This window comes from Sylvia atricapilla, chromosome 6, assembly GCF_009819655.1.
Source record: "Sylvia atricapilla isolate bSylAtr1 chromosome 6, bSylAtr1.pri, whole genome shotgun sequence".
In the NCBI taxonomy this organism is placed as follows: Eukaryota; Metazoa; Chordata; class Aves; order Passeriformes; family Sylviidae; genus Sylvia; species Sylvia atricapilla.
In genome coordinates, this window is record NC_089145.1 from 18,228,558 (window position 1) to 18,254,223 (window position 25,666).

General features: G+C 40.2%; 1 protein-coding gene across 2 annotated transcripts; it reads right to left on the bottom strand.

Moving 5' to 3' along the window:
- Positions 1 to 573: 573 nt before the first annotated feature.
- CHKA (choline kinase alpha) lies at positions 574 to 23,115 on the bottom strand. Of its 2 annotated transcripts, XM_066320991.1 has the most exons (12): positions 22,739 to 23,115; positions 19,354 to 19,465; positions 12,367 to 12,420; positions 8,496 to 8,609; positions 7,724 to 7,857; positions 7,350 to 7,454; positions 6,927 to 6,990; positions 4,728 to 4,810; positions 3,747 to 3,855; positions 3,166 to 3,272; positions 2,754 to 2,835; positions 574 to 1,976 (listed from the first exon to the last, which is right to left on the bottom strand). In XM_066320991.1, the coding sequence occupies exons 1-12, from the start codon at positions 23,047 to 23,049 to the stop codon at positions 1,917 to 1,919; spliced, it is 1,335 nt and encodes a 444-aa protein (XP_066177088.1). In that variant the 5' UTR covers positions 23,050 to 23,115; the 3' UTR covers positions 574 to 1,916. The 2 variants fall into 2 exon arrangements, with proteins under 2 accessions (XP_066177088.1, XP_066177089.1); XM_066320992.1 differs by lacking the exon at positions 12,367 to 12,420.
- Positions 23,116 to 25,666: the final 2,551 nt, after the last annotated feature.

A 25,666-nucleotide genomic window follows, 5' to 3' on the forward strand; every position in this document is an offset into this window, starting at 1 on the left:
CACGAGTGGTTTCTCAAGAACTTGGTTTGACCCTTGGCATATTTTCCAAGATTCCAGACACCTATTATGTATAAATATTTTCAAGTATCTATAAAGCCTCATTCTGAACTGTTTGTTCTCACCCCTTTCCCTACACTGCCATTTCCACTGGGTTTGCTGTGTGCAACAGTACTGTAACAGCAGCCTAGAGAAATGACCTGGCTGTTCAATACTGGCACACCACATCTAGCGTTTGTAGTAAAATTCAATGTGTGCTGGTACCTTTTACCTTTGCTTTGAGGGTAGTCAACAGGGCAGATAGAATGAAATGCTTCAACTAAAACTCTTCCCACCTGTAAAGCTATAGACTTAGAAACTGATGTTCAGTCTGCTTTTCATTGCTTGCTTTAAACACCTTTTTTCTATTAGAATTCAATTATACAATAAATGCTGAAGACACATTTAAATAGAATATATATCCCAGAGCACTGAGCCTATCTCTCAGTCTGCCTTTGCAAGGATCCAACAGAGATTAAGGCCAGAAATGGCATCTATTTCATCCTGCAGCTGTAACAGACTCAAGAACATCAACAGTGGTTTTAAGTGCTTTATATTTATTATAAAGTATTAATAACTAAATGTATGGAAAATGATTCTCTGTACAAGAGTAACATAACAGCTTTTACAAGTTCTGCTATACAGTACATGAAATGCTGCAGATTTTTTCAGCCGCTTCAAACAGTATTTGCTATACAAGTCAAAAAGGGTAAACTTAGAAGTTTGTTTATAATACAGTGTGTTAGAAAGCACAAACAAGTAACATTCAAAATAAACAAGCTCCCAAAAATCAAAAGAAATCTTTAGATGGCATGTACACAGATTATAGTCAAGTTTCAATATACATGTTATTGTTCCCCACAAGATGCTCCACTTAACTGGATTCCTGGAACACGATGAGAACTGAAGGTGCAAGAAAAGCACCTCTCAAGCCACATAAGAACTGGATGGGCAGGACAGCAATTTCCTGAAGTGTTCTCCCCAGTCTTAGGCTCTACTGTTTATTATAGCCATATACTGTGGCAACACAAGAAGAGAGACATGCCTCAATTGCCAGTACTGTCAATGCCAATCCAGTTATCTGGGGAGCTGCTAGAGCAATTCAAGGCACTCTTCCCAGTGCTGCCCGCCCACAGAACTTCCTGTGCAAGGCACAGCATTTTAAGAGAACCAGGCTGGGCTAAAGCATGTTCTTGAACAACTTGGAATGAACAGTTCAAAAACTCCTTCAGAATGTCCAGTTCAAAGCTCATTCGTACTTCACTTCCCAGGCACGCCAGCCTAAGAGAAACATTCATGTGTGTGTCACTAACACTTTAAAGCACACTGCTTCAATGCATTTAGTTGCTTCTGGTTAAAGTGGTGTAAGGTATCAGCAGCTTTGAAGATAGTGTTCTTGGGGCATGGTGAACCTAAACTCACAGTAAGTTTTTAAGCCTACTTCACAGTTTAGCAGTTGTCTCCTTCACTTTTCCTTCTCCTCAAGAGGCAGTGTCTACAATCAGCTTTTACAGCTGCTCTGCTTACAACACAAACCAGAATGCCAACACCCCCCAAAAACGTACCCACAGCAAGTTTGCTCTGATGCAGGTGGTATTGACACTTAATTGTAAGCTTCTCCCATAATACAAAATAGCTTCTAGAGTGACAAGATTTAAAGATATTGCATGGTTGTATTTTACTTTTGCCTCTCAATCTCATTCCAACTATTTACGGAACTGTAAACAAGTAATTTTTATAGTCCTCAGTACTGTACACCTGCATTCCCAGGAACTGGAATTCAGTGACACCTTCATTAGAGATACAGTAGCCTAAGCACAGTGAAAGTTCTGTCCAGCTGCCCTCTTCATACAGTAACCAATAGGCCACTCCTCCCACATTCACACCTTCAGCTTTCTCTTCTGATCAAAGTAGGCATCAAATCTGGATAACGCATATTCCTGGAGAAATAAGGGACATTCATTCAGTACTCAAAACAGGAAACAGCTGTTTTCTTTTTTGGGATGAGGAAACAATGAAGGTATTAACTGTGTTACTTTCCTAATCCATCATCTCAATGCACTAATTAGCTCTATTCAGAAGGATAATCTCTCCAGAGGTGCTCTGGCTTCTTGAAATTTCCTCCAGTTTTGTTTCAACTCTAATACAGTTAGCTGCTGCCAAAATGTCACAAAAAAAAAAAAACAGGTACTAAAAAGGCCAGGACTTCACTGAAAAGGCTGGCTCCTGCAACACTTCCAGTAAGATACCTCCACATGCTTGCCAAGTGCTATCCCTTCACAGGACACAGAGCACAGAGCAAGAGCCAGACTGATCAGTTTCTTAAGTACAGGCTGCTACCTAGCCCAGCTATTGCTACACACTGAACATCACCATGGGACAACATGAGCACTTGGAGTACTTAGTTAGAAATTCTCACTGCATGTTGGCATCTCTTGCCTGGGGTGTCTTACTGCTGAATAATGCAAGATAGCCTGACAAGGCTATACACTCTCTACATAACCATGGGAACGATTTCTTAAGTTTTTATGATCTTAGATATTCTTTACATTCTTAAGGAAAGAGCACAAACTAGTAACAAATGGATTTTTAAAAGCTTTACTCCACTTAGAAAACCCTAGTTACTGTGAGAGGCCATTCCATTGCCTTTTCAATAATGTATCACAGGTTATTTGGATTTGGTTTTAGTTCTGTAAAACTACAATTAAAAAACTTACCAGGTACCCAAACTCAATGGATGAGATCTTTGCTTGTATAATAGACCACAGACCCCAGAAGAAGTGTGATGCAAGGGCAAACCTGAAATTACAAGGCTGTGTTATTGAAATAAATACCCAGCTAAGTCACCTTATTTCAATGTCCTCTTAGAACAGTATTCCCTAGTTTGGGGATGTCCACACCTTATCTTCAACTAAGATCCTATAAAAATATTTCCCCATGGAGTAGTATTCTGTTTTGTACACTATTAGTGTGTATCACATATCTAATGTTACAATGGACAGATTGTTCTCTACCACATGTAAGTAGCTTTCAATCTCTCTTGGCTCAAGTTCCTGCACTCAGTGAGATATATACAAGTATAGGTACCACGGTGGAAGTCATAAAATACAGTTGTACAAGGCAAGTTACCTGTTAACTTCTACCAACACTTCTTCTTCTAGCTGGGACTTCTCTTCATTGCTCAGATTTTTAAAGCCATCCTGGAATGCAGACAGGTAACTGGAGAGGAAATGAAGCTGGAAGGTAAGCAAACAACTGAGTTACAACTTTTTATCTCAAGATATATTTGTTTCTTTCAGACCTAAGCAGACTTCCTAATAAGTTGGCATTTATTTTTTTCCAGATATCAATAGTGTTTGAGTTTTAAGATTAATGGTGCTTCTAACAATTGCTTGAAAGTCTGATTTAAGTAAAGTTATAATATTATGACAGGCAGCATATGGCTCCTGCCAACTAATTTCATAGTTGCAGTCTACAACTACTGGACTTCTTGTGGTGGATGGCTACACAGCACATAGTAAATATTCTGTCCAGAATAGCTATTAAGTTACTATGATTTTTAAAGCAAAGGTAATCAGGATTAGAGGAAGTATTACATTTAGGTCATGGAAGAAATACCTTGGGACGCAGTAAGTCTAAAAGAGAATTGGAAAAGAGTTAAGATGTGAAGACTGTGGACAGTGGCATTTAACTATGCCTTTGCTATCTACCTGTTGTTTCTTCGAAGGATATTTAAGAGCACTGGCTTTGAAGAATGGGTACTTTTCACACGAGTAATCATACATCCATTCACAGAAGTGATTTCCAATGTCAAATCCTCTGAAAATAAAGACAAAGTACCTCAATATTCACAAACTAGCAATCTGGATTTTTTTAAGCAAACCCAAAACCAAGTTTAAAAGCAGAGAGCTACTCAGAATTGATAACCAGAAAACAAACTTTTGCAGGTTATTATAAAACAGTAAAGAGGAGCAGTTAAGAATGAAAGCTACCAGCTACATGAAATACTAGACTTTGCTACCAAACTTTTTACCAATGGAGACAGTAAAATACTTGAGTATGCACTGCAGCTCAGCATGAAGTCAGATGTCTCTAACATTGGCATTATTGCAGGCAGAGAGATCATATTCAAAACTGTCAACATATTCCACTTCTACATTATTGGAATTCACTGTTTTATTATGTCCCAGCTATGGTGATGCTTAATCTCAGTGACTATACACACTTAGATCATCCTTAAAAACACTTAACTAGATGGCTGAGGGAAGAAAAACAAGCATGTTGCATAACGATGTAGTGAAAAACTTGCATTCTTATCTGCAAAGATGAAAAAGCCATCAAAAAGGACAGAAAAGCAAAGCTGTCCTACATACTTATGCACATAAAATCTACCCTTCTCAGCTTCCCATTAGAAAAAATTTTGACATGCAAGCAAGAAGCCATTTGTACATAAGCAAACCCTCTAGTTTGAACAACCAAGGAGCCCCCAAAACTTTGCCTCTGCTGTGTGTCTAAACTCAACAGCATCAGAACCAGAGCTGTTCTGATTAGTTATATCTGCCAACCACCACCATCAGGGCAGAACACAATTCACTAGAACAGATAAACCATCAGTAGTGCAGCACTTTGCCTCCCTGTAGGAGGCAGAAAGGAACACACTCCCATGCTGAAGAGAAAAAAAAAGTGTTTACCGGTAATTATAGCTGCTGTATTCAAAGTCAATGAGCATCAGCTTTTGGTTTTCTGAACTCTCTCTGCCTTCCAGAAGCAAGATGTTACCTAGAAATTAAGATAATACTGCATATTTAATAATGCAGGAAAATCAGAAAAGCAATACTGTGTATCTCAAGGAACATTGTTCAGCTAATCCCAGTTATCCCTTATATCTGCACAGAAGAATTAAAGGTGTGCTGGTTTTGGCAGGGGTAGTTAAGGTTCTTTGTAGTAGCTGGCACAGGGCTATGTTTGAATTTGTGGTGTTGATAACAGGGATGTTTTTGTTACTGCTGAGCAGTGCTTCTTGTAGAGTCAAGGTCTTTTCTGCTTCACACCCCAGCCTGAAGAGGGACTGAGGGTGCAGGCAGAGCTGTGAGGAGATACAGCTGAACAGCTGACCGAAGAAATATTTTATACAGTATGCTCACTATATAGAATAGGAAGAAGGGGGAAGAGGGGATGTTTGGAGCGATGGTGTTTGTCTTCCCAAGTCGCTGCTGTGTGTGATAGGGCCCTGCTTTCCTGGGGATGGGTGAACAGCTGCCTGTCCATGGGTAGCAGTCAATTAATTCCTTTGTTTACTTTACTTGTGTGAGAAGCTTTTGCTTTCCCTAATTAACTGTCTGTATCTCAGCCCTTGAGTTCTCACTTTTACCTGTCCAATTCTCTTCCCAGCATCACTGGGAAGATTGAGTGGCTCTGTGGGGCTGGGCTGCCAGCTGGATTTAGTTAAGCCATGACAAGAGGAAAAGCCAAGTTACACTGGCTGTTCACCAGCTCTCTGCGAGTTGAGATATATAGCTTTACCTTGTAAAGCTGAAAGCAATAAAGTTTTTTCTGTACAGGGAGAGGCAGATTTGTTCTCCCAAGGATCCTCTTTCCCCAGTTTAGTGTGGAGCTGGCTCAGGTGGCCCTGTCCACCTTAGCAATCCTTGCTGCATTGTTTCTTTCCACAGCTTGAGATCTATAAATTTCACAGCATCTCTCATATCAGCATAGCACTATCACTGATCATACAGCACTTGGGACAGAAACTGCTTTTCAGCAGCCTGAAAGTCAGTCAGATCACTCTGCTGTTCTAATTCATAAGTACAACCAGTATCTATACAAGAAGTTGAGGCGGTTGCTTATGTCTCTTTCATTTCACATAGTCACTATATTTCATCTAAAAGACATCAAGTCTGCCTCTGTCAAGTACCAGTTACTAAATAAATGGAGAGTAATGTCAAGTTCTGCAGCAGTGTGACCCCTCTCTGCACGTACATCTGTTCTCCATGCCTTACTCTTGCACCAACAGAAAAAGCAGCACGGTATTTTACACGTATCCCCCAAACCTCTTTGAACTTTAGGCTCCCCAGCTTGCCTCAGTCCTATGATGCTCTGACTTCTTCAGCAGTGCACCATGCCACATCAGCAAGGAGACCTCAAACTCCACCACTACTGACCTCAGGTTAGTGGCCTTTGCCCCTTGTGCTGCCTATCCTTATGTTTATCCTCCAGGGCAGTTCCTCAGCCTTAGCTGACAAAAGCTGGGACCACTGACAACAAAAGAGCCCTGCACACAGTCCCACTAGAGCATCCTTGCAGCTCAGCCCAGCTTACCCACTCTTCAGGTGACAGAGCACACAAACACAGCACACCCAATACACCTTCAGCCTTGCTTCCTCATCCTTTTCAGTAACTGGCTCTGGAAAATTGTTATTCCTTCCACGACTCTCAGAGAACACTAAAAAAGGTGGCTAAGGTTTTCCTAATGCTTTTTACCAGTACCAGATAAAAAGTGCCACATATAACTGCTCTCCTCTCCATTTTCGCCACTCACTGCACTTCTTCAGCATCTTTCGTTTAAAATAACTCAAGTATACCCTACTCTGCTCGTAGGGTATTTGCAGCCAAGCAAAGTATGGTCTAAAGAGAAAACACATCATCAGCTGACCTGTACTAAGAGAGCATGTGTACATTCTTGGCTTAACCCAGTCATGACACCAGAGTTCCCTGAAAAAGCCTGAAAGGTTGCAGAAGCCCACACTTTGCTTTGGTGCTGTAGCACACCAGAGTGCACAGGCTGCTGCTTCAGGGCAGTACCTCCACAACGTGGTTACCTCTCAGAGAGCAAACAAGTCACCAAAAAAGGCTCAATAGTACATCACTGAGCAACACTGAAATATTAGCAGCTTACCCTCTTGACAATCATTGTGGCAAAATACAACTGGTGAAGAAGTAGCTTCAAGCATAGCTCTAGAATAAAGTAACAGAGCATCTTTTAAGTAACAAATCACTAAATTCAGTTCCACTTCCAGGTAATTTTGTAAGAATTCGAAACACTATTCCCTCCCAGCAGTAGCCTATTTTCTTAATTAGGAACAAAACATCAGCACAATGAAGTTTGACTTTATGATCAATATGTCAGATCAGCAATTTAATCACAGATTTTGGTATTTGTATGAGACTCAGGTTGGTCACAGAACCAACAGCAATCTCTGGCTAAGTAAAATGAATATAAAGTGCTATACTGTATAACATGCCTGAACAAGTATTCAAAAATCCATCCAGAAACCATGGAGATTAGAAAACAGTGGTAGACAAAATAAGCCTACCTTAGATTTTTCATTTCCTGGGGAAGATTGTAACTGAGAAGTTTGTTCAGTTTTCTGGTTTGGCATTCTCTGGTAAATTTAATTCTCAGCACTTGATTTAGATACCTGTTTAAAAAAAAAAAGAGACAATAGTACAGGATTTGTAACAACAAGTTTATTATTCTTCCCATACTATGATACCATTTAAATTAAAATTGAGGGAGTTTGAAAGAGTTACTGAAGAAAACATTACTGTTCTTCACGGTAACTGAAGTCCATGTGACAGTTTCTAGATACAGTGAAAGTTTGTCTTCACAGGCATTCAGGAAGAATGATCTGCTTATCAAAATTACAACAGGTCACCTTTTTTCCCCATAAAGTATTACATAACTTACTTTTCCATTGTTCCAAAAAGCCACTTGGGTTCCTTATTAAATGGCATTTTCATGCCATGAAATCTGGCCATCTTCTCAGCTATTTCAGCAGATATATCAGGTAAGCTTAGTTCTTCAGTGCTCAGTTTCCTGCTCTGTAGAATAAAATAATAAAATACAGTATTCTTAAAGTACAGTTAGTTGATGAGTTACAGAACTGTAACTGATTAATTATAAACACAAGCATTAGGCTCTATGCAGTACAGTATGAAATACTAGCATAGTACTCAAGCAATAATCTTTTTTGCTCATAGATGAACTTACAAAGTCATTGCCTTTGGAAAAGCTGTTAGCCAGCCCTACTTACAACTTAATCAATTCACTTCTAGATTCAAGACCTGGGGAGTATCACATCTCACACTAAGAATATCTTCAAAGCAGATCAAATATAAATATTTAAGAACATCAAAAGCATCTGCTCTTGTTGCTGTTAAAGGGAAGTGTTACTCCACAGCTTCCCCATGCTATGTTTGGTATCTAACAGGCTTTTTATCTTCATTTATTAGCCTCTGCTGGAGTTGAAGAGTTTTTAGATATCTCCCCCTGGCAAGAGCTACAATGGGGCTCTCCAACACCCACTCTAACTGTATCAAATTACAGCCAGCAATTACTACAGGCAGCCAAGTATTCCATTCCCACATCCCTGCTTCTCTGGGCAGTCCAGAGACTTTCTTGTCACGATCAATAAAAACAGCTTCCAGCAACCCACTAACTAACGATGACCAGGACTTACGGGAATGAATTCCTCCAGCCGCCCTTGTGGGAAGATTCCGTACAGCTTGGGGCCAAGCGCTCTCTCTGCAAGAATGGCAAACATAACACTTTCCAGAACCATGGCTTCTGCCCCCTAACAAAAAAATTGAAGTATTAGTTGGTGCTTGCACAGAAATTAACTCTGTAGCTAAACTGTTGCCAAGTGAGAAATTTTAGGGCTGGCTTTGAAAAGATTCAACATTTTACTAATCAAAGTTTCTTGACTAATAACTTTTAGTCAGCACAGGAGCAACACAATATTTTGCTTTCAAATTTAAAGCTAGGGAGGAAAAATCTGTGTTACTTAACAGGTACTGTTGGTGGGCCAGGTCAAAGGAAAACTGCAAAAACCAAAACACCCCCTCCTCTATAAACTGTGGGAACTCTGCAAATTCATTTCCTGGAGGAGTTCATCCCACTGAAACACAACACAGGAACAACAAATATTATCCTATATCAGCTATTTTAGTGCTCTTCAGAACACTGCCTCTGAAAAGGACATTTTAGCTACACAAGTGAATGAAGTGAACAAACAATAATAATTTTTTTTTATTGAATAGAACAACTTTTCGTTTAGAAGAATGACTTATGTTTCCCTCCCATTAAGCACATTTTAAGTATTCCCTTTTTTATTTTTTCAAGTGAGGAAGTAATTTAAGCTCCGGCTAAGGAACACGTGTGTGTGAATAAATGTTCTTCCCTTTCTACCACTAAATATACCTCATGTTTCAATAACTTTTCTTTAAGGTTGTCTTACATCAAAGGGTTTGGTTCATAACAAGACAAGCAGACAGCTTTTTAATATAAATGCTTAAAAATTAATAGAAATATGAAATATTTAGTCTCAAAAACACAGTTAAAAAATCACTGAAGTGTAGCTTTTTGGATGGGTAAGATTATCTGTAAGTAAGCACAGCTATAAATCTATACTTCTAGCAATTATGCTTTCCAGAATCCAGCTCTACTAAAGATCTGCCAAGCCTCTGCCTACTTTTGGGCAGCTCATCTCAGTCAGACCCACAACACTCTGAAGCATAAGAATGAAGAACACAACATTAAGCTCTCAGGTATTTCTGACCACAAATCCTTCTGCATTGTTGCAGTCAATACAGTATCAGACAGTATATAACTCTATACAAGTTCCACTCTTGACTACAATCCAGGCAGCACTGTTAATAAATTCTTTTTATTATTGTCCTACACCCTATTAGTCTGAGATCTTCAATAAATTCTAGTGTTTCTTGTTAAGCGTAGTAAAGACTCATGAAGCACTGAGATTTTAGGACAACTTGCATACGAATGTATTGCATCTATGTTCTCCACCCAGTTCCTCAAAGCACCAAATACTTTATCCACTAAGACACCAAAAATATGTTTTGAATCATTTAATGTGCCCTCACCAACACAGGTCTGAACTCTTTACATTCAGTTCTGAAACCTAATGCCAAGCACAAAAAAGGAAATTAGTTATAAGCTACTGAATGTCCACTCTATTATTAACCAACACCGACTTGACTGCACCTGGTACAACACCAGGCTTTAAGTCTGTTCCCATAAGGTATCAGTTTCTTGTTTCCATATCTTACTGAAAAGCAACTCAGTACTCTTGGATAACCAGAGGTACAAAAAAAAAAAAAATCCTATTATTCATTAAGACATCTCGTCATGCATCAGAAATGCACTAGAAAAACTTCCTCTACTGAAACCAATGGCTATTTGAGCACAAGTCCAATGAGCGTTTTGGAACAATACCATCCATATAATCTCAGGCACAAAGGCTTCTCTCCTTCACAATACCCAAGGGACCTTTTGCCAAGTCTCCGCTGCATACACTGCTGTTGAACACAGGATAGGTTTGGAAATAAACCACTAAAGGACATTAAAAAAAAGAATCTATCACATACTTCATATGGACATGGAATAAATGTAGGTATCTGACTTTTCAGATTTATGTTCACCTGATGACTTCAAGGGAGGAAGCACTGTAACCAAGGAACTGACATATCTCAGTGCCTTCAAACACTTTGCGATATACTCATGCTGCCAAGACAACAACCTGTTATTTTAAGATCTAAAGCTCTCAATTTTGACCAGTTTCAGAGACTCATCAATAAGCACTTGTATTTAGATTTCTGGAGAAAATCGGACCATTCACGTTTTTAAATGAATACTAAAAGATCAATGCTTTGTTTCAAACCTAACAATTATACACATCTTTTACAAGACTTGGCCAGCCTGCAACTCCCATACAGGCAAGGAGAGACCAGGAGCCTTTCTGATCAGTTGCCTTCTGCCAGAAGCCTTCAGTTGGAACTGGAGCTTCTGCCTTCACAAAAATTTCACTATAAAATACATGAAGTAGTAATATTCTAAGGAAAATTACTGCAAATTATAGCAAAACCAAAGTAAAACAAATAAATTCCTGTTAAAAGGCCTTATGAGCTGACAAGACTATCCAGTGTTTAGACAATTGTCACACACCAGGCAGCTCAGAAACTACAATGCTTTTGCTAGTGAACCCAGAGAATTTTATTCTCTAAAGGATATAATCTCCTCTCATAACCTAGACACAAGAAAATTAACAAATCCATCCTGACAGTAATTCTTGAGAACACTGATTCAACAGTGAAGTTTCAGCACTAGGAGATTAATTGCAGAAAACAACCTATGAGCAGAGAATCGGTATTTTCAAGCAACAAATACCACAAATGAAGTTTGAAACCTTGTTTCCTGTACCACAAAACTTCTGTGAGCTTCTGTCACCAGGGTGGGGCTTGTTTGGACTTTTGTTTTCTTTTATAACTTTTTTTTAACAAGATTGTAGTCAAAGAGAGCTCAAGCCATTTCCATTTTTAATCTTTGAAAAAACCTGAGGTATCAAACCAGTATATTTTTCTGTTCAATCCGTTAAATTCTGTTCACCTGATTAAAGCTGTTCCAGTAAGCTAAACAAAGTTCAACAAAACTTCAAAAGCAGTCATTCAACAGCAAAAAATTTAAAACCAGTTTCAACTCACTGAGGGGAAAAAAAAAAAAAAAAAACACAAAAAAACCCCAAAAACACAACAACAAAACTCAAAACCAAACAAATGCTTGAAAATGTTTCAGATGGCATTGACAGAAGGCAAAAAGTACAAGGAGAGAAAAGCAGCACTTATCAATTGAATAAAATGTACTTTTCCCTAGTCACTGCCAAGATCATTACAGAGCTGAAAACAGAGTACACAACAACCAAGGCATCTGGCTAGCATGCTGCAATTTTATCCCTTACTGAAAAAAATAATGCCACAGTAGAAATCTAAATTACTGAACCCCATTTAGGTGACTTTATGAAAAGATACACTCAGCTAAACATTATGCTGCAGAAGAAATTATTCCAAATGCAAGAACTTTAAAGTTTGCAGAGCAGAGATGATTCAAGCACAGTGCTAATCAGGAACACTTCATGTTCAAGAGCAAGTTCTCTCCATCTCCATGTACTTTCCTCAGAGGAGTTCATCAGTGTATTAAAAAAATAGGGATTTGGTAAAGCAGAGAACTGATGTTCATCTACTTAAGGAGAGTCTAATACTAGAAATTGCAGCACTGATGCCAATATTCAAAATTATAAGAAACCATTTAGGGTAAAACTGGGAGGCTGTTTCTTCATAATGTGGGATGCTTGAGTCTTTCCAAACTATGTCCAGACACTCATATTGTTGCTTCTGTGAGCAAATAAACTTTTCTTCATTACTTTTTACATTTTCTGGACACAGTCCAGGTGGAACAACTACTGGTTTAAAACAAGTAGGGTCACCACATTTCCCTATAATCTATAACATTCTGTGAAACAAGCAAATTTAATTACTCACTTGCAAGTCATTTTCCATCTGAGACTGTACAGACTCTCCCTTATTACAGGACCTCTATGAATGAGAAAAAGCAAACACAATGAGAAGATGAAATTTGAAGTTATTAACCTGCAACCACCAGAACAAAGGGAGTAGAAGTACCAACTACAGTTAACTAAAAGTCTCAACACTGTCTTGGATCTGTGACAGCTACAGCACTAGTATCCATCTGACCTCTGATCACCACACTTTCAACAATTCCAAAATTGTTCAAAAGGATGTGCCACCGAGACCAACCCACTTGTGTAAATACCTGATTTTCACTTACATTTTTATTGTTTGCCAGTCTTTCAAAACACTTGAATACACCATAAGCTCAGAGGAACGTTTTTAATTAAGAGAAAATTAAGTCCCTCTGCATGACATCTGGGATGAGATTTTTCCAGCCAAAGCACTTGAGACGCATTACAGAGATTACATAAAAGCCTTAGAAGGACTTTTGGAAGAGGCATGTTATGAAGGTCACAAAGCAAAAGCTTTTGCATATTACCTTATTTTCCAAATTTCTTGTGGCTAGAATTTCCTTATTTAGAGCGTGCTGTTTTGGCTATATGTCCACTGTACCACTGGATGAGCAAATCCAAGATTTTTCTTAGAATGAATTGCCCATGTAAACTAAAGGTGTCTTAGTAGGAATCACAACATACTAGCAAAACTTGTTCAAGTTCCATGCATCATGTATTGTGCTAGGGTTGTTAAGAGTCATTATAAAGCAGTTTCAGAATATTAAACCATACCCTCAGCAACTGAACCCTCAATGGCACATGCTTTTAATAGAGCTGCACATTTAAAAATTCAAGATGTATTAAAAACCTTGTCCTTTAAAGGGCTTGAAGGTAAGGAGAAGAGAAAGCAAATATCTGCTTAGAATTAGTGACAGTTTGTGGCTGCTATTTATGTTGCAATTCCACCATTGACTGTTTTAACCAGACTAGCTTTAGAGGCCCATAAAGGCAGCCTGCATCTCCACCTTCCGAACACAAACATTGCATTGACAGAACCATGTGCATACTTTCCTGTTCCAAAGCTCTAACATGTCAAAAACAAGGGTGGAAATATGAACTTAATGGAATACAGTTAAGCAACACCAGCTGCCTTAAGTACAATACAACAAGCTAATGATTTACACAAGCTCTGCAGTTACAGTATTTCAGAAGCTATAGAAGAAGGATAGTTAACAACAAACGATGGTCTTTCAGCAAGTACTTCCCATAACACTACTGTATAAGCTTAAAACAAGACAATATGGAAACTACTATTACTTTATATTACTTTCAAGGAAATTAATAAAGTCCAAACATATTCACTACAGCTAAATGTGTAACTACTCAATAGCATTAAAATCATTTACAGAGGGCTTCTCTGAACAAGCATGTTCTACATCAATACCACTCTCAGATTTTTCTTGAACAGTCAGAAAGTTACTCACCATCCAGGAGTCTTTCCTGATAAATGGTGCTCTCAGAATGGTTCAGTTCAATCAGAAGGTAAGCACATTAGACTTTTCCCTAGAACCTGAACTGGCATCTGCTTTCCAGAGGTCATACTGTATAAAAAGCTAGCCAGTTCCAAGAGTCCACCTCAAATTAGTGCTGGAGACAGCCTAATGGCATCTACTGTGCCATTAGAAAGGGACAGTTGGGGCTTTACAGAAGAGTCATCACAAGAGGAGACTTCTGCAGCATCCCTTCCCTCTTTTCTGTTCCCTCAGCACGAAGAATTAGTTTCCAGAAAAAAATGAATACAAATATGTAAATAAGTTGCAAATATGAATGGGAGCTTGGAGAGGATCAGTCTTCACAAGTGGCCATGTACTCAGCCTAGGATTAGGCAATTCTTCACTATACATGGGCAAGGAGAACAAAGTAAGCAGGATGCAATATTATGTACCAGAAGTTCAAGAGTTAACAGACTGAAGTAGTAGACTTCGATTATTTCCTGATTCCACAATCACCTCTGAGAACAGTGGTCCAAAATAAGGCATCTCAATTTGATCAACCTATTTAGCTCACTTGGTTTTGGCTAAATCAATCAATTTCAGTTTTTCCGTAACTCTAATAGCCCACACTAACTAATGTCCAATTCTGGGAGCTATTTACATCAACAGAAATGAGGCAATTTTAATTACCTGAAAAAGATCATCCCTGAGTAACTGCTAGAGCTTTTTAATAGCTCTCTTTACGTGGAAACTCACTAGAAATGGACATGTGTTCTACAGCTTCAATATTTCTTCAAATATTTGTTCGGAGGTTCTTCTGTTGTGGGAAGATTGATTCTCAAAGCCCTGAGAATGTTCAATGCAGTTTTAGTAAAGGAGGACAACTATATTCAACAGAAGTTGTTTAGAGTCTAATTTATGATCATGTAAATTGATTTTAATGCAGGATACAGCATAAATGGGAAACAGTACACATTGATTGATCTGTGCTCAGATGACCAGACAGTGATTATACATCTGGCAATTTCATACAGAAAATTGAGTTCAACATTTTCTTCCAATTATGCTCCCAATTTATTTCTTTTTTAACTGAAAGATGAAGTCTCTTACCAAAAACCCAAATGATGCTTGGCCAGAGAATTCTGTACAGAGAAGGAACTTATTTATAAATATATTTGAGCTCTGCTCACAAATTTAAATACAATATAACTCAATTTTTCTGAGCTTACTCAGCTTTAGTTTTCAATACTTCAAAATACTGTAATACCTTGAATTAGATAAATCCCTAGGAATTCAAATCTTAAATCACAACATTACAAGGAATTGCCTCAGAGCTTAGAGGTGACCTGCACAGGGGAAACTTTTCTAGAAGCTGTTGACACACATCACTTTGAGCCTCAGTGTATGGAACACAACCAGCTTTAGATTCAGCAATAACTATTTCTGCTTCTAAGGATCTGCCACTGATCACTTATCCCTGTCAGACTTGAAGGAATTTATTTTAATTTGCTGAAGTCCTAAAAATCTAGCATGTGAAGAACTCCCAATTCAAGCTCTACAAAAGCCACAACTCCAATCCTCTCCATTTCAAGTTCCCATTCTGTTATGAGGGAGCAGAGAAAAGGAAGGGACAGTTGTCTGATATTCTGTCATTGCCGTAAACATTCAGATGCACAGACAGTAGCTGGTGCTACTTAAGGCTTACTTTTAAACAATGAAATCCAGTACTAAAGAAAATGAAAGCTGTAGAGAATGCTCCACTTCAGAGATCTCATACTATACCGTGAATCGTGTCTGTCACCTGGAAACCAGAGTGCTCTAGGCACGATCGCATGGGCAAGCCTGCAGCAGAGAACACATGCATATACAACTAAAGTGGTACATTACCCCCAGAACACCCTTAATGCCACCCAACACAAATATATCCCCGTAAGAGGTGCTTGGTTTCTTTCAAGCCTTCTGCCAGTGCCAGGGATTTGTAGTTACTCCATGCTACAGACAGACATGGACACCAACAACCACAGAAGACGTTGATAATTACAGTTACACAGCAGTCTGCATTTTATTTAGTTACACAAAATAAAAGGCAGCAAGGCAGGTATGGAAACAAATTTACCACAGAACTGTGGCAACCATTTATACTCATTTTGCATCTGCTCACATAGAAATTGAGAGACCAGAAAGGAACATTAGGTATACTGGTTTGTTTTTCCTCATTTGTATACAAGATTTTGTTTTGGCTGTTGTAAAGTAACAGAGCCCCAGTGAGTCAGAGTTCAAGGTTCTTTTGACACTTGTAAAAGAACGGGGATCAATCCCTGAGTTACCTTTTTATAGGTGAACTTAAATTTCACCTTAAAATTTGAGCTTACTTTTTATTGATGCCACCTTATGTTGAAATCCTATTAGCATCTTCAAATGCTATTTTGAATTTAAGTAGAAACACTATAGTGATATGAATATAAAATCCAATTTTAAAGTCTGGACATTAAATGGCATATTGTGGGATAACCTTTTCTTTCAGTTGTTAACACTAATACAACCAACAGTTAAAGACATTTTGTCACAAGTTTTACTTTCAATGCTCCCCTTCAAATTTAGCAACTAAGCTGGAGCAAGAATAAGTGAAGCAGAGTAAGACATTTCCCTTTTTTCAGAGTAGGACATATCTGCATTGTGCCTCAGACATTGGAGTTTTAATGTGGTTAGTACTTTAACCTGTCACAAGTACAATACTTGTCTTAAAAAAAAAAGTTCTGCTCAAGGATATACTCAAGAGAAGTCCTTGATTTATAAACATCCATGCCAGTGCGACCATTCATAATAATGGCCGAGCCAGCACAGTTCATCTCCACCCAGCTCCCCCCAAAACAGTCATGCACACAAAAAATTGGCTTAAACATATCAGCTATGACAGAGGAAGGCACAAAGCCTTCCCTGTGTGGCAGCTTTGGCCAGCTGGCATGGTTTGTATTGGATGAGTTTCATGTACTGACATTTGTGTCTTCCAAGAGTCATAATAAGCAAACTGGAGCTATTTTCAAACTGCAAAAAAGGTTTCTTTAAAAGGTGGCTCAAAGAATTATGGAGCCAGTATCATTCATCCTTAAGTTAGTAATCAGGGATCCATTTTTCACTTGTATTCAAAATTTTAACTTAAACTTGTCTTCTGTATGTACAATTTGGTGCAGGTTGCTATAGATACACAGTATTTACAGTAAAGGGATAAAGAACTGATATCACTGGTTTGTGCTCCAATTTCAGAGGAGGGTAGAATGGACAAGAGTTAAAACATGCTACAAAGGCTCAAACAAACAAGTGGTAACTACTAATACCCAGTGGCAGTTACAATTAAGATCACTGAGAATTAAATTGTGATTTTAGCATGATGTCTCAAAACTCAACTTACTTAAGCAGTGTTCCTTAATTTCTACAGCATTTTAAACTTGAACAACTCTACCAAAAATGTCAAATTACTCCCACTTAACAGGCTTGTTGTAACATTCTGCTAATGCCACCCAGAAGCTCATAGGAATCCTAAGTAAGGTTTTCAAAATACCCAATAAAACAGTTTGCTTATATTTTAACTTGCATTTAAGGTAAAGGAGCTGGAAGAGACAAATGTTTGTTGACAAAAATTGTGAACCTCAATGCAATCAAAGTTTTACCTTGGGACCTTCTCTGCTTACTTAACCATTAGTGAACTGCACCAACAAGAGCAGTCATTTCACTGCCACTATGGAAATAAAGGAAGTTAGACATCTCAAAAGATCCTTCAACACCAAGAGCAGAAAGGTTAGAAAGTTATGAACACACTTTGAATTTTCAAACCAAATTAGTTCTGATTTTAGAGCCCAAAAATTTATTTTGATTTCTTCAGTGGATAGGGGCAGAGAAAAAGCAATTTTAAAAATATCCTGAAGGAAGAAAAGGGCAGCCAAATTCTAGAGTCTACTTTATTTTTCCTTTGAAAAATAAGGGAAAGGCCATATTTCTTTACAGCTCTTGGGAAACAGAAGCTCTTCCACTACAGTAGTTTTACAACCCATGTTCCTACTCAAGCTTTCTACATATTAACTCAGCATTACATTGAAACCATTACATAATTCTTAAAAAGTACCCCAAACTTAGAATCAATCCTAGGAGTCATTTTAAAAACAAAGTTTCACACCACTTTTTTTCACTCTACTTTTAGTTTCCCTTTGAAACTAAAGGCTATTTAAGCTTGATTACTGAACTTCTACACACTTTTCTTGTTTAAGAATTTAACTTTCCCAACACACATATGGTGCTGTTGCCAAGCAATTCATGCTATTCAAAACCACTGGAATATTTTACATATTTCTGGTAAAGTTTGTTACTGGGAAAGTTCACAATTCACATAATATAATAAAGGAACACTTCAAAGTCAGTAAAGCAATAGTATCTAATGAGACTTTTAATAGTAAACTTGGTCAAGACAGCAGAAGCAGGAAGAATGGGCTGAAATTTCAGGAACAGAAAAATCTTCTGCAGATATTGGATCAGTTGTTCAAAGCAAGTGACTGAGTACTGGAAAATATAAAATTAATGGATAATAAACCCAGACCCTCTTAAGTCAAATAGAAACAATTGCCAACATACAGATGTAATGTTATGAAACTGCAATTTTTCATAAGGTTAAACACGTTATGATTGCTTATTTACAATATAATCAAATGTGTATCAGAGATGGGTAAGAGAAGATCTGCTGTACAGTTCTAGAGTAACAGCCTGCCAGCTTTAAGAGACACCACACCTTTACAAAATAATCTTGCTTTTAAATGTTACTATTTGAAACAGATTTGCCAATCACTTCAGTTAAGGTGTGACAAATTTCAATACTATTTACATTTTACTAACCAAATAGAAGTATAATTAAAAGGGTTCAACAACACATCTGGTTAAGCTTCTATGCCAGCTCTAAGGCATTTCACACATTCAGGAAAGCATGCTTTGGAATGAGATGACTGTATTGATGTTCATGCTTCATTCTTACTCTAAAACTATAGATGAAATTTTCTAGCAGCACAATTATCCACGATATCTAATAAAATGCTTGAGCAGTGTACAAGCTTGGCAAAACCTTCAACTAATCGCCAAGATTCATAAGTGCTACAGGATTAAAATTAAGCAGTTTAGTCTCTTGCAATCTAGCTAGTTATGTCAAAGTCCTACATTCTGTACAGAAACAAGTTTTTCTGAAACACCACAGTCCAAAGTCAAGACCATAAACAAAACATTAGTGCCCAAACAAACAGCAAATGAGCCTTCAGCTAATTCACGCCAGTCGGGATCTGTGTAGAAAGGAATGTAAGTTCTAGACAGTAACAAACCATAAAGAAAACTGCTTTCAGCTTGCCATCCTACCCCCCACCACAGACACATTCCCTAAAGGATAAAGCTGCATAGTGTCACAAATGAAGATCTCCAAACATCTTACAGTGGAGCTACAGAAACCCTCCCACTCCCAAAGCCCTTTATGTACTCACCATCTGCAGGATTGCACCGTATAAACGCAGGAGAACTTTGCGTGGTTCATCTGCTACTGTCTCAATGGTATCGGGTAGCGAGCACTGAAACAACATGTTGCTGAGGCCACCTCTGGAGACAGAGAAATACATTGATTAGCTAACTTGGATAAGCACATGTTTTGCTTTCAACAGATGAGAGGTGCACTAAACATCCTTTTGGTGAGATTAATTGGTCTACTCTAACAAGAAAGTCTTCCAACAGTACCAATAACTCATAACATACAAAGCGTCAATGAAACAATGGCAGCTTCATGCTTCTTAGTGTACAGTTCATCACCCAGAGCTACTGATCCAAATTACAGCTCAAGCTATTAACAAATTGATGTAAAATGCAACAAACAGCTATGCTGATAAAAGTAAATTATTTTCAGTGATGCTAGAGTCTTGTCAGATATACTTGGCTGCACAAGGAAAACAACGGCAGAGTAAGTTTAAAACCATGCAGTGAATATAAAACTCAAAGTTTGAATTAAGAGCTGCTATCACTGGGATTGGCAGCTACAAAATTCAGCTATAAAGATTTAACCTAAATACCCATGCTACAGCATTGCTGATGAAAGTCTTACTTCTGCTGTCTTTCTTAGGGTCATATCTTCAATTCTGAAATTTACAATTAAAACAGTTTTTTATTTGAAATAAGTTGCTCATTTATTTGTCCAATCTAAAATCACAGTTTCTCGAATCCAGTATCTATTTAGATTGATAAAGCTGTGGAAAACAAAACAAATGTTGTCACTTTTCCTGTAAAAATACTGCTGTTGAAGGGCAATTACATGAAAAAACCAGCATGCTTGTGTATCATCTGAATGACTGAAGTACCGATTTCCTTAGTTTGTGTCTGTCTTGATGAGATTCTAAGTTTCTTGATGTTCTTGTAGCTTTTAAGAAGATCCATCTACTCAACCCACATTTTCCTTACTGCACTGCCTTTCTGCATTCTTTTCATCATCATTATGTTCATTCATTAAATTTTAACATTTTTAAACTCTCCTTCTGCAAAGTGATTTTGCCTATAACATATAATACATTGCCATGTCCTTGGATTACAAGAATCCACGGCAGATCCAAACTGTCGTGGCTAAAATGCAGTTCTCAGCCCTAACCTGACATTCCTTTCAACACTTTTTCAAATATCCTTCTGGGCTCTCTTTCAACACAGTGGGGAAGCAGAAAAGACTTTCTGGAAAAAAAGGCTACCAAGAAGGAGACGGGGCTGGCCTACATTTCCAAAGTCAACAACTGAGAAGGAAAAAAGAAATCTCAACAAAACAGGGTAAAACAGCAGCTGCACAATATGCTTAAGAAAGGAGACAGAAAAGAACCAGGTGGCTTGGCAGGCAGCCAAAAAAGGAAGTTTAGAGACAAGATATGAAGTAACTTTGAACCATGAAGGTGAACAGGTTGGAAAAAACCCCAAGAGACAGATGGAAATGATATCAAAGGAAGAGCAGAGCCAGCTATTCAAAGGCAATCCAAACACTGGTTTGGTTAGTTATACTAACTACACTTCTGCCTTTATCTGAATTGTGCTAGACAGATTTTTGTGAAAAACCGTTTGTCACCTTTTCTAAGCCTCTGACGAAATCTTTTGTGAGAACACCAATAATTAAACAGAAAAACTAAGCAAACTGAAAACTACCTTACAAGAAATACTAAAGCTCAAGAATCTGTATAGTTACATGACTTAAACAAATGTTCAGCCTCCACAGTGTGTGAAAGCCCACAAATCCTTTTTTACTACCGGACAAGCTGGAGTGGAGTGCCTTAGTGATGCTGAACTCCATTGAACGGAAGTTGCACTATAGTTTAAGTTCACTATAGCATTTAAGACTTCAAAAGTTACCTGGAAAAGTTATCAAGGAAATTCATACAAGAGCTTAATAAAAGGCACTGTTCTCCTGAAAGGTCAGGAGACTTGGCAGCTTATTTAAAGGTCAAAAGGGCACATCTCACTCATAGAGATCAAGCTACCAGTTATTTCACTGACAGCTGTTAAAGAACAGGATTTTGCAACACTAATGGACACATTGGAGAATGCCCACTGACTGAAACTAGAATCAGCAAACCAACATGATGCATCTTCCAGATATGAAAGTGGTGAGAAGACTTTCACCAAAAAAAAAAAAAAAAAACCCAACTACCAATTAGCATGGCTTTATACATTCTTAAGTCTCAGCTCATCTTCTCTTCTGCCAAATTTGGAAACCACCAAGCCATTTTGAAGTGGTGTCTCACATGAGAGGCTTCCAAGAAATGCAAAGATAACTGTGCTCAAATGTAAGACTGGAGAAAGTAAGTACCAAAGTCAGCAGTACACACTAATACAGATGAAAAATTAATAAAGTGATTTAAACTAGACATATCAGACTAGTCAATTGTTTTAGGAATTGTATTGGTCGTGTAAAAATTCTCTCCCTTTATTAACTCCTTATGATCATGTCAAGTGAGGAGAAACAATCTAGAAAAACAAATACCACCTGTACTGGGTTTCAGTGAGTTGGTCATTTTTCAATAAGGCTTTTAAAATAAATTTAGAAATGAGCAGGATGTGTTTTAATCATACTTTTATACATCACAGCTTTGTCAACTGTGTATGCTCCCTTAGGTATTTAGGGTAGATATGTGCATGTTTTGTGTAGGGACAAAAGTAGAAACATTGGGAAAGCAATCTGACAACAGTATCCTTTGAAACTGTCCCTGTCTGTATGCTTGATCAGGTAGAATGATCGGTCTGGAAGACGCGAGACAACCGGTGCGTAAAGGGGAAACTCTGAACTAACATCGGTTTAGTTAAAGCAAAATAAAGATGCTATTTAATTCTGCAAAGATCTCCAACACATTACATCATATGGCTTCCAGAACGTCCTCAATTTACATATTTCTGCTGCCAGCGTGCTGAGTCACAAGCGCTCGTTACTGTGCGCTGTAGAAGATGACTCACATCACCGGTACACCGCGTTTACCTGATGACTTCCCAGCGCGGAGCAGCCAGGGCCAGCCCAGCAGGGCCCTTTTCCCCGGCAGCAGCTCGGGGCGCGGTGCAGCGGTTTCTGCCGGCTCCATCCCTCCTCCCGGGGCCGGGCGCGGGCCCCTCCCCCGGCGCGGGGCCGAGACGGGGCCGCGGCGATGCAGCAGCCGCCGCCCCCCCGCACCACCACCCGCTCCCGGCACCGCCCCCGCGGCGCCCAGCCCGCTCCCACCGCCCACTAAACCGAATTCGGGAGGGATTTAAAAGAATAAAATGAAGACGGAGCCCCTCGCCTCCCCCGCCGGGGCTGGCTCGGACCCGCGGCGCGCCCCCGTCCCCGCCCCCTGGATGGGCCACCTCCCCCTCCGCGCTGACCTGATGGGGCTGATGAGCAGCTGCTCCTCCCGCAGCCCCCGCCAGGCCCCCGGCAGGAACTCTTTGCACCACAGATACGCCCGGCGCCGCGTCCGGGGGTCGAGCGGCGGCGACTCTTCCTCGAGCGGCGTGGGCAGCGCCGGGGGCAGGGTCGCGACGCCACCGCCTCTGCCCGCCACGGTGGGGTCCTTCCCTTCGGGTTCGGGGTGAGCCAGCGGTGAGGGCGGCTGCCCGGCCGCGGCGGACCCGCGGCCAAGGAGGAGCCCGAGCGGGGACGGGTCGGCGTCGCCGTTGCAGAACTTGGTTTTCATGGCGCGGTGCGGAGGGGGCGCGGTGGCCGTTGGGGCGGCGGGTGGGGGCGACAGCTCGCGTGCGTCCCTCCGCCGTCAGCGCCGGCGGCGAGTGAGCCCCGGTCCGCTGCCCGGCCCCCTTTTTATACGGCGTCTCGGCACGCGGGCCCGCTCGCGCCTCACGCTTCACGCCCGTCTGTGTGTGATTGGCTGGAGCCCGCTCTCGGTTCCGCCCTTGGAGCGGGGGTGGGAAGGGAAAGGGAGGGGAGGGCGCGCGCACCCGGCTCGCGGCCCCTCCGGGCGTCTGTGATTGGTGCGCGCGCGCGAGGGGAGCACGAGGCGCTCGCCCGCGGGGCGGGGGCTGAGCCTGAGGGGAGCGCTGAGGGAAGGTGAGCGGGAGGGGGAGAGGGGAGGAACGAAAAACCTCAGGGAGGGAGGAAGGGAGACGGGGAGCACCTCACGCTGCGCTGTGGAGCTGCCACGGCTGCCTCCGCGGTGATGCGCTGTTGGATGGAGCCGGCACCCCCTCAGGCACGGCTGAACAGCGCGCCGGTGTTATTCGCTCCGTGACGTGACACCGAAATATGTGGGAAATCTCCGCACGGTACGAAGTGGGTTGCGGCCACCCGCAAGAAGCTTATTTAAAGTCCGCTCTTTACTGAAAGTGACGGAGTCACTTAGTTACCGTGTGAGGGCCGCCTCACATCCGCACAGTAAACTGGTTTCTCGTGGTTCGGGAGAGGGTCGCGTCTGAACAGAAGGGTAATGTTACGGGAGCAAGAATAATGTCTACACACAGTGCTTTCGAGCGGAGTTTTTATAGTTTTGGCATTGGAATTACGCTTTCCTGTTTCGGGAAAAGCCAGCACCTGCCTGACGGTCCTGCCCCCGCAGCACCCGAGGGTGGGAGCGGTGATGTCACGGCCCAATGGAGGAGCCGCGGCTTTCCCGCCCCTCCAGCGGGAGGGATTGTCCCCAGGATCTCATATCACCTCGTCATAAATGAGCAGTAAAGCAATAAATCCCTTCAAGCCTTGAACTACCTCTGCACTTCCCTAGGTGTTTTTTTTTTTTTTTTTTTTTTTTTTGGTTGGTTTTTTTTGGTTTTTGTTTTGTTTTTTGTTTTTTGTTTTTTCTCTTTTAGCTGTTCAGCCTTGATGGCCTTTTTCTGTATACGAAAGACTTGCAGTCTCTTGTAATAAAAGTTGCCGTTCTTGTGGTGATCATTGTTAAAGCTGAGGATTTGCTGGGTTGTGGGGGAGTTCCTGATGGGCTCCTTCCCTCATCCTTCCCCAAACTATTTCACCGCATGGGCTGCTCTCTCATTTTGTTGCATGCTTCACTTCGGCACTCTAGTGCTGGAAAACCCACATGGAGCCTACGGATTTTCTGGGAAGTGGCAAGAAAGCACCAGAACTGGCTTTGGAACAGGCTTTGTGCTGGCACAGCAGCTTCAGCACGACCAAAGCTGGTTTGGCTGAGGCATACCAGACCCTGGTTAAGAGGAAGAGCAATGTATGAATTAGGGATGTCAAACCAGGCCAGAGGAGACAGAGATGTTATTTTCTTTTTGTATCTCAGCTCTTAATTTATGAAATAAAACCCTTTAACTTGGGCACAGATTAGGATGCTGGCGAGGAGACATGCAGTTACTGCTGGAGTTAGCTACTCAGGAGTGCAGAGGAGTCCTTTCTTTTTCAGGACCCTGCTCAAGTACTTGACAACATCACTGATATTGGATAGCTAAACAGAAAAAACATGTGGGAAGAAGTGATGAAAATAGCAAAATAATTTGCCTTATACACAGGCTGTTCTGTTTCCAGCTGCTTGAGCTTCACACTGGTTTGTCATGATAGCATGAATAACAGGATTTGGGGTTTTTTCCTAATTAGAGTTATTTGACTGATTTATTTTTTTTTTCTAGATTGCTGTCAGTATAGAAAGAAAAGGTAGTAAAATCAGAGAAAAGAAACATTTGTTTTTCCTGGATATAGACAATTCTATCCACTTTTATTAGACAAGAAAACTCCATCTCATTGCTACTGACAATTTCACTGACAGTTGTTTAAAAGCTTTGCTTCAAAGCCTCCAATAATCTCTTCCAATGTATCAGAGAATTTAAAAGGAGATAAAAAGAATTATGATCTATTTTTTTATAACCTTTTTATTGCAACACACCCTTTCTTAGTGTAAGTTTAGCTCGGGTTTCAGTCTTTTAATGACTTCCCTTTTGATAAGTAGCCTGGATCCATGTGAAGGCCACATGTGTGTTACCTTTAGACGTTTTTTCTGCTCATGACATCGTTTATTGGCTTCATGTTTTCTTAGCAGTGAGCAACTCACAGCCATTCGTTGTTGATTTTACAGAGAGGGTGTAACTCACTTGTAAACAGTTCTCTGTGTTTTCCAGTAAACATGGTCTCTCTCCTGGGGAGCCACAAGAGTGGACAGCACCATAAAGGCAAGAACAAAATACTCGTAATAGAACTTGTGATATGCACAAGGTGAATAATCATAAGGGGCTGCAGGTTTAGTTGATATGAAGGCAAATAGCTATGTTCCTTGCCAAAAAGACTTTTATTTCATTATGCATAAAAGTAAATATTTGTTATTGCTTAAGATGATGCTCATGTTTACA

Bases quoted from the DNA above. Each gene is read 5' to 3' on its own strand.
- CHKA (XM_066320991.1), bottom strand. From the start codon at position 23,049: ATGAAAACCAAGTTCTGCAACGGCGACGCCGACCCGTCCCCGCTCGGG. The intron at 2,836-3,165 runs GTAACTTGCCTT...TTGTAATTTCAG, and splicing joins GTGTTGGTAGAAGTTAACAG to GTTTGCCCTTGCATCACACT. The intron at 1,977-2,753 runs GTAAGTTTTTTA...TTATTTCTCCAG, and splicing joins CCATTGAGTTTGGGTACCTG to GAATATGCGTTATCCAGATT.